The sequence below is a fragment of the Melospiza melodia genome, chromosome 11 (genome assembly GCF_035770615.1).
Source record: "Melospiza melodia melodia isolate bMelMel2 chromosome 11, bMelMel2.pri, whole genome shotgun sequence".
NCBI classification, from domain to species: domain Eukaryota; kingdom Metazoa; phylum Chordata; class Aves; order Passeriformes; family Passerellidae; genus Melospiza; species Melospiza melodia.
In genome coordinates this window covers 24,164,895-24,180,270 of record NC_086204.1, presented here as the reverse complement: position 1 = coordinate 24,180,270, position 15,376 = coordinate 24,164,895, and the positions used below count along the sequence as shown (strand labels likewise).

At 40.1% G+C, this 15,376-nt stretch overlaps 1 protein-coding gene across 5 annotated transcripts in view; it reads left to right on the top strand.

Annotated features, from left to right (window-relative positions):
* Positions 1-279: 279 nt before the first annotated feature.
* The window catches only part of SPATA6 (spermatogenesis associated 6), a 41,268-nt gene continuing 26,171 nt past the window's right edge, over positions 280-15,376 (top strand). For 3 of the 5 annotated variants that reach the window (XM_063166070.1, XM_063166068.1, XM_063166066.1), the window contains exons 1-7: positions 280-354; positions 4,856-4,993; positions 6,333-6,381; positions 7,123-7,164; positions 8,509-8,633; positions 12,818-12,898; positions 14,680-14,967. In XM_063166070.1, the coding sequence (XP_063022140.1) occupies positions 307-354; positions 4,856-4,993; positions 6,333-6,381; positions 7,123-7,164; positions 8,509-8,633; positions 12,818-12,898; positions 14,680-14,967 (771 nt within the window). In that variant the 5' untranslated portion in view covers positions 280-306. The remainder of the gene's footprint in view (positions 355-4,855; positions 4,994-6,332; positions 6,382-7,122; positions 7,165-8,508; positions 8,634-12,817; positions 12,899-14,679; positions 14,968-15,376) is intronic. The other 2 variants (XM_063166069.1, XM_063166067.1) reach the window with 1 other exon arrangement.

Genomic DNA, 15,376 nt, shown 5'->3' with positions numbered 1-15,376 from the left:
TCTAACCCGACTGATTCTGTCAGGGCAGGAGGCCCTGGAGACCAGTGAGGGGCTGAGGGGAAGGGGACATGGGCGTTCAGGGAACGCGTGTGGGCAGGGCCAGCACAGGACCTCATCCTTCCAGCGCGATGGCGCTGAGGGCAGGGCGGGGCGGGCACGGAGACAGGGAGGGAGGGAGGGAGGGGAAGCCGGCCCCGAGGAGGGCGGAGCGGCCGCCGCGGGCCGGACGCCCCCCGGTTACCGTGACAACGGCGTCGGCCGAGCCCGAGCAGCCCGGACCCGGCTGGCCCCGCTGCCCGCCCGCCCATGCCGCGGAAAGCGCTGCGCTGCGTCCTGCAGCTGGAGCTCCGCTCGGTGAGTGCCCGGGCCGCGCTCCCCGCCCGCCCCAGCCGGGCCGCGGCCGGCAGGAGAAGCCGCGCTCGGCTCTTCCGGCAGCGCTTCCCGCCCCGCTTTCCCCGGCCGGCCGCCGCCCGCGCTCCCGGCCCGGCGGAGCTTCTGGGGGCTGCTCCGGGCCCTGCTGCCGAGCGGGGCCGCGCTCCGTCTGACATTGCAGCCGCTGTGTGCGGCCCCCGCGGCGGTGTTGGCAGCGGCCGTGCCCTCCGCAGCTCCCTTCTCCTGTGCAAACTTGTGGGGGATGTTTGTCCCCGTGCCCCCGCCCTTCCGCTGGTGTTAGCAACAACCGTGCCGCTTTAGAGTTCTCATTCTCCTGTGGAAAAGGGTTTTTTTTAAACACACTGGTTCTTGGGAAGCTGTAGGGTGTAGGGAAAAGCACTCTCAGGGGGAAAAAAGAAAAAAACAAAGCTAAAACCAAAACAAGTCCCAGGAAAGAGCGGCTTGTTGATGGCTCTGGGCAGCTCTGAATATCTGGGTGTTAAGTGGCGGGGGGTGAGGTCAAAAAGTATGAAAGTGGAAAGTTTTGACATTAATTATGTTAGGATTGTACTCTTTGCAAAGTTTTCTGCTTATATCCAAGCTGGGAGCACAGCAAGGAGCTGTATCATCTCCTGAACACTTTCCAGAATTAGCTGTGTTAGGCAGTGCCCTGTTACCCTGGAGTCGGTGGCTCCGTATGCCCTGGTCCCGTATCCAGAACAAGCACTGCCATACATAAAAGAATACCTGCTGCTGAGAGGAAAACACGAGATGCCATCCGCAAAACTCGAGTGCAGATCCAGGAAGTGTATAGAGTCTATACTGAGAAATTGCTCAGGTATTCCTGGTTGCTTAGCTGCCCTTGTTCCCGAACTTGAGTGGCTGCTCCGAGGCGGAGCTGTGGATTTCCACACATGGATGGCCAGGGTGTCACCCTGGCGCTGTTGCTGTGCTGTCTCAGCAGCTGGTGTTTGTCTCCACAATGCCAAGGCCTGCTTGGTTCCTGGAGCAGAGCAATGTCCTTTCCTTTTCTGTTCCCACTGGCTGTGAGCTATTCCTGTGCCAGGGTTGAGTACAGGGAACACATTTCCCCAGGGTCAGGTTTTCAGGGTAGATTGTTGTCTACCCTGCTCTCAAGGCTACAAGTAAGAATGGAGACTGCTCTTACACAAATGTCAACCACTGGCTTTTCATTTGAGGAATTTTTTTTCCTTGGTGTTTTCTCACTTGATATGTTTTTTGGGCAGCCGTTCTTTCATTTCCGAGTTGATCTTTATTAGCTAAAGCATGATATTTTTGGTCATATTTTTTGTGATGGACTCACCAGCCTTCTAACCATCTTACGGATGGGAGCTACTCTTCCACTTTGAATTTGCATTGATCAGAGTCAAAATTGAACCCTCATTTTTAACCCTAAATTTTGTGTTAGGTGATGTAGGGGAAAAAAAAGTCCAACGTTCATCCTATATATCTTAATATGAATCAGGGTCATTAAAAATATTAAAAGAGAAGACTGTTTTTAATGGTAACCTCAGCTTGATACCTTCTTTTTGTTGCACATTATTGATGCTGTCCGTTGGCCACTTCTGTACCGTCTTTGATACTAATTATTCTCAACTTTTTCATCATAAATAATAATTCCTCATGGTACTATATGATATCCTTTATCCAGAAAATGGACTTTCAAGAAAATGTAGAATTTTGCTTGGTTGATCTGTTATTGTGGAACATGTCCTACTGGGTTTTTTCCTAGTGATCCTTTCATCCATATCTTTATTTTTGAATATTTAAATATTTTGATCAGTGGGGTTGTCAGTTTTCAGATCTCTCTTTCTGTCTCACATGGATTTTTGAGCAGATTCTACCTTCCCTGTTTTCATTGCATTTCATTTAAGAAAAATTACATTCTTTCACAACATTGCTGATGATGGTTTAGCCTCCCTGTGGCTCCTTGGTCCAGGCCTAGTGCATATTGAATGACTTTTGTTTCCATCATTTAATTCTTGGAGTTTTCTTTTTTCTCCTATGTCAAATTTTATTAAAACCAAGGCAAAATATTCAGTTATGTTTGGGACATAGATTTGTTAGCTTTCACATCTTGGCTGATTTATGTGATGTCCATTAATTCTATCTCTGTTTGCTTTATTTGTGACCAAAGTCTTGTCCAAATTTCTGATTTATTTTCCTGCCATTTTTACAGTGCTCTGCATATTTCTCCACCCTCTTTGAAATCTGTCCAGTTTTGTCAGAAGTTCTGCCCTCTGTTTTACCCTTACTTCAGGGTACAGATCGATTTTGATTTGTTTGACTTAATGAAATTCCAAGATCTCCAATCTGAGTCCACCAGCTCTTTGGTTTGTCTTGCTCGTAGTTTTCTTCATTTCTCTTCTCAAATGGAAGGCCTTACTTAAAGGTTAAGTAGTTCTTTAGTTTGGTTTATCCTGCCATGGACTGTGTGTAATAAGTGCTCTAGAGGGTTAAGATCAGTAGAATTCTGTCCTTTTCTCTGAGCTTAATTAAGTGATTTCTTTATGGCTATATGTGATCTCCCAGAAGTGGAGGGACTGGGGGCTGGTACACATTTTCCATCTCCCTGGGAACTTTCAGCAGAGATATCCAGCATAACCCTGTCCTGGAAATTTCTCATGGTCCTTGGGGTTGCATGTGAGGTCAGTTAATTGCAGCACTGATCTCCCTCTTCCTTAGCTGATCCATAGATAACACTCTTACCTTCTTTAAAATAGTCCCTCATCCTTCTGGAGCAGTGTGCAGTCACATAAGAGCTTCAGTTTGTCTCCCAAGTGTTATGGAGCTCTGCATGTTACAGAATAGGTGCATGAGCTGCAGGTATGCATGTGTCATTCATTTTTGGAACTGCTTTAAGGTTACCCAGCCACATAGATTTGGTGTTCCAGCCCAGGTGATGAATTGTGCAGTTTATCTCCAGGGCAGTAGAATCACAAGTTTCCACATGTGCTACCTTGGCCCACATGCTCATTTGTAAGAATTTGTTTTCTTTTAACTGGATAACCAGAAAAAATGGCACCTGTTGTTGGAAGGTTTGCCTGTTGCAGCATCTTCAGATCTCTTAATAAATAGGCAAACATTGGTTCCCTTCTCTAAGGTGAAAAGCACAAAACTCCAGCTTAAAATGGTTGTAAATTCTACAAAAATACCGAAGACAAAAGTGAGAAGTAAAGCTGATATGACATGCAGGATGTAGTTTGGGGATCTTTCCTTGTATGAATGAAATCTGTCTCTCTCACTCCTGTTCACACTTGCAACTGCATGAGTGTCATACAAGCTGTTTAATGCTTGACAGACTGTTTCAATTGGGTTATCCATTATTCTGGCACTTTTCTTGTAGATTTGAAGCCCTCATTTATATGGAGAGGAAATCCTTTTTTTACCTTATACTTTATCTGTAGTGATCTATCACACATTGTTTTCTTCTAGTTCTTCCATCTTTTTTCCTGCTGTTTATATAGTTTTCTTTTAAATCCAGTTAGGATTTCTCAAGTAAAATGTTCACTTGGGAGTAGGAGACTGTAACCAAACCACTTATTTTAATTCCCATCACTCTCCTTTGTCTTTCTTCCTGGCAATTGAAAGTCTGAACACTTTCTCCAGAAACCTTATGCTGGAAGAGACAACCTCATGTTTCTAATACTGACATAAAAAATGAGCATGAGACCTTAAGTGAAAGGTGTCAATTCTCTGTCAGGGAAATAAAATAAATCCATGTGGCTTGGAGAAAATAGCAAATAGTTTTGGAGTGAGTTGTGTACATTCTTGCAATCAGAGCTTTAAAAACAGACTGACTTCTTAGTCAAAGAATTTCAGTATTGTGCAGAGAAAGTTGAGAGATTTGGGGCAGTATGAGGCAGCCTAGTGAGAAACCTTCCCTGCTTTGAGTTTAAGGATGGCCAAACTTCCCAGAGAAAGGAAGAAATGTGTCTGGTACTATTGGAACAGCGGTTGCTTTTTCTCATTTACAGACAATTTGCAAATAAACTTGCCCCTTCTGGTGGCTGGACAGAGTATGGATATCTAAGCACATAAATTTACCAGTTTCATTCCGTAGTTAGGATGAAGTTTGGGTGGGGTTTTGTGTTTTGGCGTCATGTAGACTTCATTCTACATGAGTCTTCATGTAGGAGATGATTGTGCCTTACAGAGTCAGAGCATACCTTTAACTGTGCTAACCTGGCCTTGGGTTTCAGTTTTGGTTGAAGACAATGGAGTGTGTTTACTTAAGCAAGAAGAATTTGGTCCTGATTGTTTTAAAATGGTGACTTTTTTTCCTGACCAGCCTGTACAAATAGAAACGCTTTAGAGAAGAATATTTTTCGCTCTAGTCTGTTACATCCTGACTTTCACAAATCAACCATTTCAGTCCTGACTGTTTCATTTTTATCTTGAAAACAGCCATTGCTTGTGTAGCTAAAGTTCAGTTTGTTTAATGAGTGTGTTACTCCTACAGATAACTTGTCCTGGAGTGCAGCTGAAAGACAAACAAGAACTTTATCTGAGTGTCTTTGTACTTGGCCAGTACCACAAAACTGAATGTGTCCCTGCAGTGTTCCCACTGTTCTTTCAAGAAAGACTACTATTTGAAAAGGTAAGATATGTCAAGTGCTGAAACAACCCAAATAAACCCCATCACAAATTCCACAAAAATTGTCTGCAAAACCCATGAGCACAAATAATCACACTGAGAATGGAGCAGTATTTTATCTCCTGCTTCTCTTTACCGCTGAGGGTGGGTGTGCCTGTATTATCCACATGGGGACTCAAGAATTGTGTGTACTGAAGATTCTAATGTATGGTGAGAGTTTTTAGGTGTTTGTTGATTCTTTTGTGAACTGTCCTTCCTCAGTGTCTGTTTTCCTGGCTTGAAAGGGACTGAATGTTTTTGTTCTAAAAATTATGGCAAGGTGAAGAACAGAGACTGTACAATATAGGAGAGGCAACTTAATTTAGTAGAAAGATAAAATAGCAGCTCAAGCCTTTTTGGTGACATCTTTCTCCCTTTGAGATACTTTTTTCATGGTTTGTCATCAGAATTCCCAGATTGGTACTCTGGCTCTGTAATTTATAGTTGTTTATCACATTTTCTGAGTCCCTACTCGCTTCATTATTAGTACCACAGGGATAATGAAACACAGTATCTTACAGATATGATCTGGCTTCTCCACCACCTATGAATAATAATACTTTGCCCTTTCTAGTTCTTTTCCTTTAAGCATTCCCCAGCACTTTTAAAACCAGGCTGAGTAAACTTGCTCAGAGTGATGCTCTGGTGAAGGGGATGAGAAACAAACAGTGATTATTTCACTACCTATGAAGAGTAAGAAAGACCTTCATTCTTTAAAGGCAAACATAACACAAACTTCTTAAGGGGAATGTACTGGATGCTGTATTCAGTGTAATGTAGGGGACCTCCATCCAGTGCAACATCCTCCCCTATTCCATACTATCTATTCACATGGGATTCAGGTTAAAAAAAACCTGAACAGGAGACTGAGAAGTCACCTCTGTGAAAATGAAGCTGAAACCATTATTAATAAATTAGAGAACATTGACCTATCAGAACTGTAATACATGCAGCAAATTATGTTTCTCTCTTGAAATGTTCTTAAGACAGTGCTCACCTTTACATCTTCAATACTTCACAATAAATTATTTTTTGTTCTTTACATACAGAGAAGCAACTCTGTATGGATAGAAAGTATATTACAAGAACTGCTGGCTTTCAATGAATTTGATCATGTTCCAAATGATCACTTTAGTATCCTATCTTTTTCCAGTAGGGATAGGACTCTTGACAACAATCTTGGCAAAGAAGAGCATTGATTTTTGGGTTTTTTTCCCTTCACTTTCCCAAGAGATCCTTTTGATTACATCTGACTGTGTCATCATTAGTATTACTACTACTATTATAATTTTTTCTTTTTCAGGAATTTGCTAATATAGTTGATCCTGGAGACCTTGTGAAGTTACTGGAGTGTAAGTTCTGGGGTTTTGTATACTATGTTATATCCATAAATGCCATGTGTATATGGGCTCCAAAGATGTTTTGGAGGTTTAAAGTATGTGATATTTTTTCTATCAGGAGCCTGTTCTCTGAAAAATTAGTGGGTAACCACTATTATCTAACAAAATGCCTCTAGAAATGCATATTACATGCTTTGGAACAGGAAAAGGGTAAAAAGTCATAAGTTATTGGAAGTCCACCTGGTTATCTGGTAGTGGATTCCTTTATATGGTTATTTATTTGATTAATTTTCACATTATAGAAGGATAAACCTGTAATTTTTCTAAAGTTATTCTTGTCATTTTAAGAAGATTATGTCTTGCTACATTTGTGTAATGAATTGTGGTGAGAAAACACTGACCTGAACTTAAACTGCAGGAATATGCATCCTCACATGGGAGTTATCTGTAAAGGGGGCAAAGCTTGCATAATCTTCTTTGAAAGAGGAAAAACTTGGCAGCAGATAGAACTTACAAGTTCTAAGTCAGATTTAGTGTTGTCATTTGTACCCTGCTAATGCCATTGTGTTCATCTCTGATATTTATGCAAGCTATACTTAAATTTATCTTATTATTGGTGTGGTGGAAATAGTGCAGCAATGTGCAGTGCTATGAAGTTTAAATCAGTGATTCATTTTTCTTGGGTTTTGACTATGGGAATTTTCATTTTAGATTTTTTTTTTTAACTCATGAAAAAACTTTTTTCCCTTCTAGTTGACACAACAGTACTTGAACTAATACAGCTCGTTCCTCCAGGTATTGTATCAGTCTTTTCATAAATTATGCAGTTTAATAGGTGAATTTCCAGGAGGACATTGCCCATTACAGCACAATCACTTTTTTCAACACACAAACAACATAGAAAGCCCTTCAACAAATAGTCCTCTGAATAGAAAATGTTAATAGATCAAGAGGATCTCATTCTTGAAAGGGAATAATAACTGAATATTTAAATGTATCATACTCAGGCTTAGGAAAGTGATAATATTTTAAAAATGGAAAATAAACTGAAATCATCCTGTGCATAATTATTAACTGCATCACAATTCACTTCTGGAGAGGCTGTCTGTGAAATTTCAGAGTGCATAATCTTGTTCTCAGAGTGACACTTTTTTTCCTTCCATTTTAATGGTGACCACTGGGAAAACTCTTATCCTCACTATAAGTATTACAGGTCTCTTGGGATGTGTGAAGATAATAAATAGCGATTTGTCATACTTCTGTTATTGGTTTGTGTGATTATAAAAATCTATTTTAATGAAATTCAAGTGTTCCCATGAATAATGTAAATCTGCACTTTATTGGAAATAAAGTCAAGTTTTAAAGAGGACTCATTTGGAAACTGTGGTATTAAAAGCACTCTCTCACTTGTCCTTAGTACTTTCAAGGAAACTACTGCTTCTCTCAGGTGACTTACCAGACTGTTTACTTGAAGAAATGTAGTGAATGGGGATTTTTTTTTGTGGCAAGTAAAGGATCTTGCATAAGAACTTATTTTCAGGGCTCAGACATAGGTGTGATATAGCCCAACATAAGCTAGCAAGATGGCTGCAATAGCACAGGTTACATTTTTTCACAATATATATTGAAGGGTTTATCTCTAAAGAAAAACTTTTTTTTTTTTAGAAGTAGCAAGACAGGGTATTGAGAAAATCCTGAAATAATTATTTTGCTGTTGCTTGTGGTTTTTTTACTGCTACTATTACCGTCCTGTATTATGGAATGGTAGTTTTTCTTAAGGAATTGGGTGCCATTAAAAAATACTGATTTTTTTCTGTGGCCTGGAAGGGAAAAAAAGAGGAAAAGTACTGAAAAGTTACCTGAAGAAAACCTTTCATGTGCCTGTTATAGATGAGTTAACACAATCTTCTTTAATTTTTTTCCCAGTAACATTGAATCATCATTTCATAGTAGATTCTGCACATTTTTGCTGCTGATTTAACTTGATGAGGTTATTTCCTAGTTCTATAGGAGATTTAGAGCCATGCTGTTAATTTGTAAAGAGCAAAATTTATCCTGGTTTCAACATGGCTCTGTGTGTGGTGTCTGTGCTGTGTGGCTTTGTCTATTTTCCAATTAAAGTATGTATTTTCTTTTTAGTGGGAAAAGTTCTAGCTACATATGAAGAAAATACAAGAGATTTCCTGTTCCCTGACCCTAAGCTTACCCATGGGCTCCGTGGCTTGCAGCGTGAGGTTTTAATGAAGAGGTCCCCGTCTTTCACAGTGAGTGAATGTCTGTGGATTGTATTTATGACACAGTCTGCTTCACTGAAGAAACCCCTTGAACTGCTTCAAATGAAAAGCCATTACTTCTGACAGATTTTGCCATTTTAAGGTGTTGAATGTACAAATCCACAGCTGAACTTCGGGGAAAGTGTAATCTTTTTTTCAGAATGCTTCAAGAAATTATTTAATGTGGAAAAGTTAGTTTCCACTTGGTTTGCAGTGTGGCTCCATGACATGTCTCCATTCAGTTTAATCTGTGATGCAGCTGGTGGCTGAAGGGATGCAGGAGATGTCATATTGACTGCATGGTTCTCAACAGAAGCCATGTAACCCTCCTCCTTGGTCCTTCTCCATAGCATTTTGGAACAATAGCTAATTGGCAGAATAAGTGCAGTGAATTAATGCTAATTTTCTGGAGATAAGGGCTCAAGTACATATTAAATGAAAATGAATTCATTTCACGTTGCCCTTTCATGAAGTTTGACTGTTTGAATCTTAATTGTCAGCAGAATAACCCAGGAAGGCACCTTAAGGAGGATGGTGATGATGTGTTTTGGATTTTTGTGGAGTTTTACTGGTGGATTGGCAGGACATTTGGATAAGAACTCAGTTACCCTGTCTGTTGTGGTTGGGCTAAAAGCTCATGGGAGGAGGGAAATGCTGATTAAAGTTCATTGTTATCTTTTAGCTGGTGTAGCCTTTCCCCAGAAAGGGCAACCTGGAAACTGCCCAGACACTTGCAATTAGAGGTGCTAATTTGGTGTCTAATGCTGTGTTACATTTGAATGAATTAAGATTGTGATTTTGTGCTACAAAATGTCTGATTCTGCAGTAGCTTAAAAACAAAAACAGCCATTATTTTTTGGCTGTAGTGTTTCCGTGATATGGCTCACCCCATGCATAGTGGTCTGGCTCAAGAGATGGAGTGGGACTGTTTTGCTTTCATGCTGCTCATAGAATAGGGGTCTTCCTGGTGTTGAGAAAGAACAGTGAGGTAGGAACAAATGAGGTGGTATTAGCTAAATGTTTTTAGATTTTTTTGTGAACAGAATATAGTGAGTCTTCATACAAGCAGAGCCGCTAGACAAGTTTGATGGGTTTTGTCAAACTGAGTTATTTGAAACAAAAATTATGTATTTTCTAATAAAGAGAAGGTGCCATAATTTGTGAGCTGTGAGAAGATGTGGTCAGAGTAATTTGGATGTGTAGGTGATGAATGATGACACTGTAGTAGCTTTAAAAATTTGACTGTGGTAAGACACAGACACTTCATGTCCTTGGGAGCAGCATAACAAAATCCGTCTCTGCCTGGAACAGGGACTGCAGGAGCCTTTGTTGCTCCATTCCATCTCCATAGCTTGAAAGTACAGTATAAGAGGAATTTGGCATAGTGAACCCCTTTTGAGGAATAATGCAGAAGCTGGGTTTGATGGCATTGGAGGGAGGCTCCTAAAAGAACTTCTTGTTCCTCTCCTCACTTGCAAAATGGAATAACTATGAAGGGATTTTTACCTCCAGTAGAAATGCAGTCTCAAGTGCCTCCCTCTCCCAGTGTTCCCTGAGCTTTACTGGCAAGTGTCTCTTGCTAAGTCTGTCAGCACGAAGGGCTGGATGTGAATGCTAAGCGAAAGGAAGTGTTGAACAAGGTCATGAGAACCCTCACATTATTCCTATGCTACTGAAGCCATGTTCTTCCCACATGAAAAGTTATTCATAGCCAGCTGAGATGTTGAATATTTTTGAATGGCAGCTGTGCTTCAGTGACAGTTTGATTCCAAATAAGTTTGTCTTTTATTAAAAAAATAAAGGTAGCAACAGTAAGATTATGGTTGTGGAGTTCAGATAGGCAGTGACAAGCAGTGTCTGATTAACACTGCTAATCTGCCAGTTGGAAGGAATCCCAAGTTGAGAGGATCAAAACTCCTCCAGAAATCTGGCACTTGGCTGATAATGTCCCTGGCTAAATGTCTTACAAGGTTTACAAACTCAGTGTGCATACAAGACATGCCTCGAGTTATCTCTCCCAGTCCAGTGTTGCCCAGCTGAGGCTCTTGCTGGCTCTTCTGTATTTCTCTGCAACCTTTACCTTTCAGAATATGCTTGTGCCTGGACTGTGGTAGTGATTTCTTACAGATGTTCTTATCTCCATTCCCCACCTTCATGCAGTATTTGCCACATTACTTACAACAGTTTCTTTTTGGCAATGCTATCTTCCATTAACAGTCCAGTGCAAGGCCTTCTGCTATATTCCTGTATACTTTTTTAAGCTAGAGCTTCTTTACAGTCAAAAGCACATATTAGACTTGTATTCTTCTAAATATGAATCACCTTTATACTTTTTCTGTGATTAAATTGATACTATGTCCCTTCTGTTTAATGATTGATGCAGAAATGCTCAGGGCTGCAGACGCCACTAAGCCAGAAGCAGAAGAAGAGATCCCAAAAACTTTCCAGCTGGATTTTCATTTACAGATGTGTCTGGGGCTATATGATGGTATTTACATAATTCTGTGTTGAGTATCCTACAGCAACTCCTGATTTTGGAACTGCAGAAAACAAAGAGCAAATTGTCTGATGGCTTTGGCATGTGAGTTGCTTTTGACATATCCATGCTCGTGCATTCAAATGCCATCCCATATTCCCTCTCCACAGACTATTTCTCTGAAGAAACCATAGTTTGCGTCATTTTTTAGGGATGAACACTTAAGAATTTTGTAATCATTTCCAGTCTCTGTGAGAGCAGTAGGTGCTCTATTGTTGCATTTTTTAGTAGACTTACTAATTCTGATGTGTCCTTTTTTTAAATTGTTGATAGCACTTGACAATTCATTAGTAATAAAAACGGGTTGATTAAAGATGATCAGGCTTAAAACCTCTTTTATGTGCCATAACTTGACTTGATTGAATCCTGGACTCTGTTAATTGCTGTGACTGAGCTTTCTTGGCATTTTTGTCATTTGATTTCCATAATCTATCCTGGGGCCAGATCATGTTCCCTAATGGGAAATCAGTGTTTAGGCAGGTGGTAGAGAATAGTTTGGTTAATCAATAGACTTCACTCACAAAGTTCCTACTAATTTTATGGATGTGGGATAAAGTCACAAACAGACCCAGCTCCTTTTCATGTCTCAGTGATTTTGTGTGTTCATGTGCTCAAATGCCTGTGCACTGAGATGCCTCAGGCACCAAATTCTGTCCATGTTGAAGGAAGAGGGGTTAGGAATTTCTGGGGGCACTTGATTTTCTCTTGGATTCTGCAGAGCTGTATGGGATGCACATAGATGATTACCACTTGTTTATAGCATATGTGGCATTTAGTTCTTTTATGCCTTTTTTTAGTGCTGCTGTTTGGGAAGCAGTGCTTGTGTGTTGTAATCCCTGTCCTTTACACCCTGTAAATTCTGAATGCATTGGCCAATGCTCAGTGAATAGCAAGGCAATAGTTTTCTGAGGTGTTGTGTTCCTAGCCATGGCTGCAGTAAAAGGTGAGTGGAACAGAAGCTGCTAATCATGTAAAAATGCTGGCCATTACTTGTGTGTGCTGTGCTTCACCAGGAGGCCCAGTGGGACCCCAGTGATTCCAAGTGGGACAAACTAGGGCTGCCCCATGGGCAGGAGGGGATTGTGGATGTGTTCCATGCTTATGGAACAAGGGAGGCATCCACAGAAATCAGACTGCTCCAAAGATTACACAATGAAGGACATTCTTAGTCATACTGTTAAAAAGGAATAGTATCTGCAGTGTGATTGACTGATTAAACAAAATGTTTTTACAAATGAGATGGCACAACTGAGACTGTTCTCAAACAAGTTTACAAAGTTAGTATTAATGAAACTTCTAGAGCATGACTGAAATTTTTATTGATGCCATATAGCATGGCATGAAAAATCTTTAAAAGTGCTTTTGACAAAAAAAATGTATTAAAATAAAAGTCAGACCTTAATTGTTGTACAAAAGCAGTGTAATCATCTGTAATTGAATTGTCAGAAATGCAAATGTTAGCATCTTGACATTTACCATTGCTGTTCTGTCTTTTCTAATTATCTTTATTAAAAGGCTGAAATTAACAAAGGAAATGGCTGAAAATTAGGAATGGTTTGTTACATTAGGTGACATTTACTTCTTTGATACCCTTTATCTTGAGTTGAAGCTTGATATGCAATTATTGTCTCTCTTCTAGGGAATTGCACCAAAATTGAGATTTTCTACGACCTGCCTTATTTCAGACAGTCTGTTAATTTTAGGACGGAGTCACATACAGGTTAGCACAATTTAATTGTTTGCAATTTCTAGATTTAATATTGATAGCCTTGCTTCCAATTTTTCCATGTGCTGCTCACTTCAAACTTTCCTCATTCTTTTGTTGTGGTTAAAGCAGGTATCACGGGTGCTTGACAACTTGATTAAATTTTTAATCAAGTATGAGTAAAGAGTGGGTTTGGTGCATGACAGTAGATGCTGAGAGTTCCTTGAATCTGAAACAATTATCAGCTACTGTGTTCTATGATCAGCTGAAGTGTCAGTCCCTGGTGCATTGGTACATGGGAAGATGCCTTCACATCATTTGTTACTGACACTTAAAATTAAGGATAGTAAAAACTAGGTGTTGTTAGAGAAGATACATTATTAAACCAAACCAATTAATTTAATGGTTTTCCATAACTGTATCACTGACAGTAATGGAAATGCAGATTTTTGTTGAAAAGGCTATCACCTATATTAATCTGGAAATGCTGCTTTTGCAGCAAGTAAAGTTAAAGGTGAAGTAGCACTCTTCTCTGGTCTCACAGATTGGAATTTTGGTTTGGATTTCTGGAACAAGCTGTCATATAAAGTTACTCTTCATCCTCTTTCTTCTGCTGTAATATTGAAAAATGGTGCAGCATCATTGGAAGGGAATGGTTGTCAGGAAGGCTTGTGTGCAAAGACACTTAGGTGACTTTGACCTGTTGGTGGCATTGCTAATGACTTCAATGAGAAGTTTCTTCCAAATTTAGCAAATGAAATGTATCGAGACAGAAGAAGAATTAAAAATCAGTGAAAATTGTCATTGTCAGAAAATTGGCTTCAGTGAAGGTGACTTGAGTAAGGGCAAACTGATTTAAAATTTAAACTGTTCCTAAAAGTATCTATGAATGGCAGCTCAGATTCACTTGTTTTGCAGTTTTACAGCTGGTGTAAGTCAGGAGCAGCACCACCTGCTTCTGTTGAAGTTGAGATTAGTCTTAGAGAATTAGGTCTGGCTTTGTGGCCAGGTCTGTGCTGTCTCACCATCAGCTGCACCACTGAGTTCAGATTCTGTCAATACAAAACAAACACACAGACTCAGCCTCACTGGCTGGCTGTAGAGGGAAAGCCTTGAAGGCAAGTTGGACATTTTATTTCTGGGTTCCTCTGAACCAAAGCAGTCCATGTAACATTCAGATCTAGGGCTAATGTCAAGTAGCTCCAGCTTGAAAAAGAATTTCTGACAGAAAGAATACTGTTTTTCTCCACTAAACTTTACACTTTAAAAAACTAATAAATTCACCATAATCCAAGAAAGTATTAATTTTAGAGAATGTAGTTGCACTTCTTCTGGAGCTTTAGGCAACTCTAAATGCATATAATTTAAACTATTAAAAAGGCTCCTCTTTTAATTTATGTCTTGTACTTTAAAGGGGAAGAATTTTAAAATAAAGCTTAAACAGATGAAAACATGCTTCAAATTTGTGCATGGCTAATTCAGGTAAACTTTGTGACAAAATTAAATTTAATTTTTAAAATCTCCATTAACTGTGTGAGAAAGCTAATTGAATAAGTATCAGACACTTAAGATCTAACATGCAGTACTGGGTGTTTAACCTTCTTTTGGTTTCAGAGAAAATGGTGAACACATTGGTTTTTAAATTGCTGTTTGGTTATAGTTTTGTGAGGAGAACTTCAGCTGCCATGGCATCTCTTTCATTAAATCATTAAAAAATGAGTTCCGTGTTTGCGTTATGTTCAGCGATCTTCATCCTGCACGCTGTCAAATCAGATCATTTCCCTTCTTCATTTCAGACTGATAGGCGCTGGGTGCATCATCCAGCCCTGAGTGGAAGAATGCCCTCAAAGCTGCCCAGGAAGAGCCCTCCCTCAGCAGGGCAGAGCTCGGCGCTGCGGAGCTACGAGCAGCCCACCATCGCCTCCAAGTCGCGCTCGCCGTCGCCGTACACCAAGCGCCGCATGTGCGAGCTGTCCGAGGAGGCCAGGCAGAGGCTGTCCCACCTGAACCTGGGCCCTCACGAGTTCAGGAGAGACACTGACAAACCTCCCTTTGTCATCAGACGGGTTCGTGTTGGCTCCCAGGTGCTTCCAGCTTAAGCTCAGTTCAAATGTTGTTCTTTCACTACATAGCGCTCCAAAAATTCATTCAGCTCTTAGTTTGGATGAATAATTTTTTCTTCTCCTTAACAGTCTGTCACAGAATGATTTAAATGTAAAATTAACTAAACTAAAATTTCTTTTATCTGCTTTAGTAACAGACAAAGATCAAATTCTTTCATGAATATCTTGGTTAAATTCTCTGAGGCCCCATTTCTTTTCTTCCAGCACACTAGACAGGATAATAGGTGTATAAATTCGGTTTGGAAGTAATTGATATTAGTATTAAAAATTCCTGAATAAGACTTTAAAGAAAGAGTGTCTAGTCACATTATGAACACTTACACTTCCTCTCTTTCAACTTTTTTTTATGTTGTCATCCTGTGATATTTGG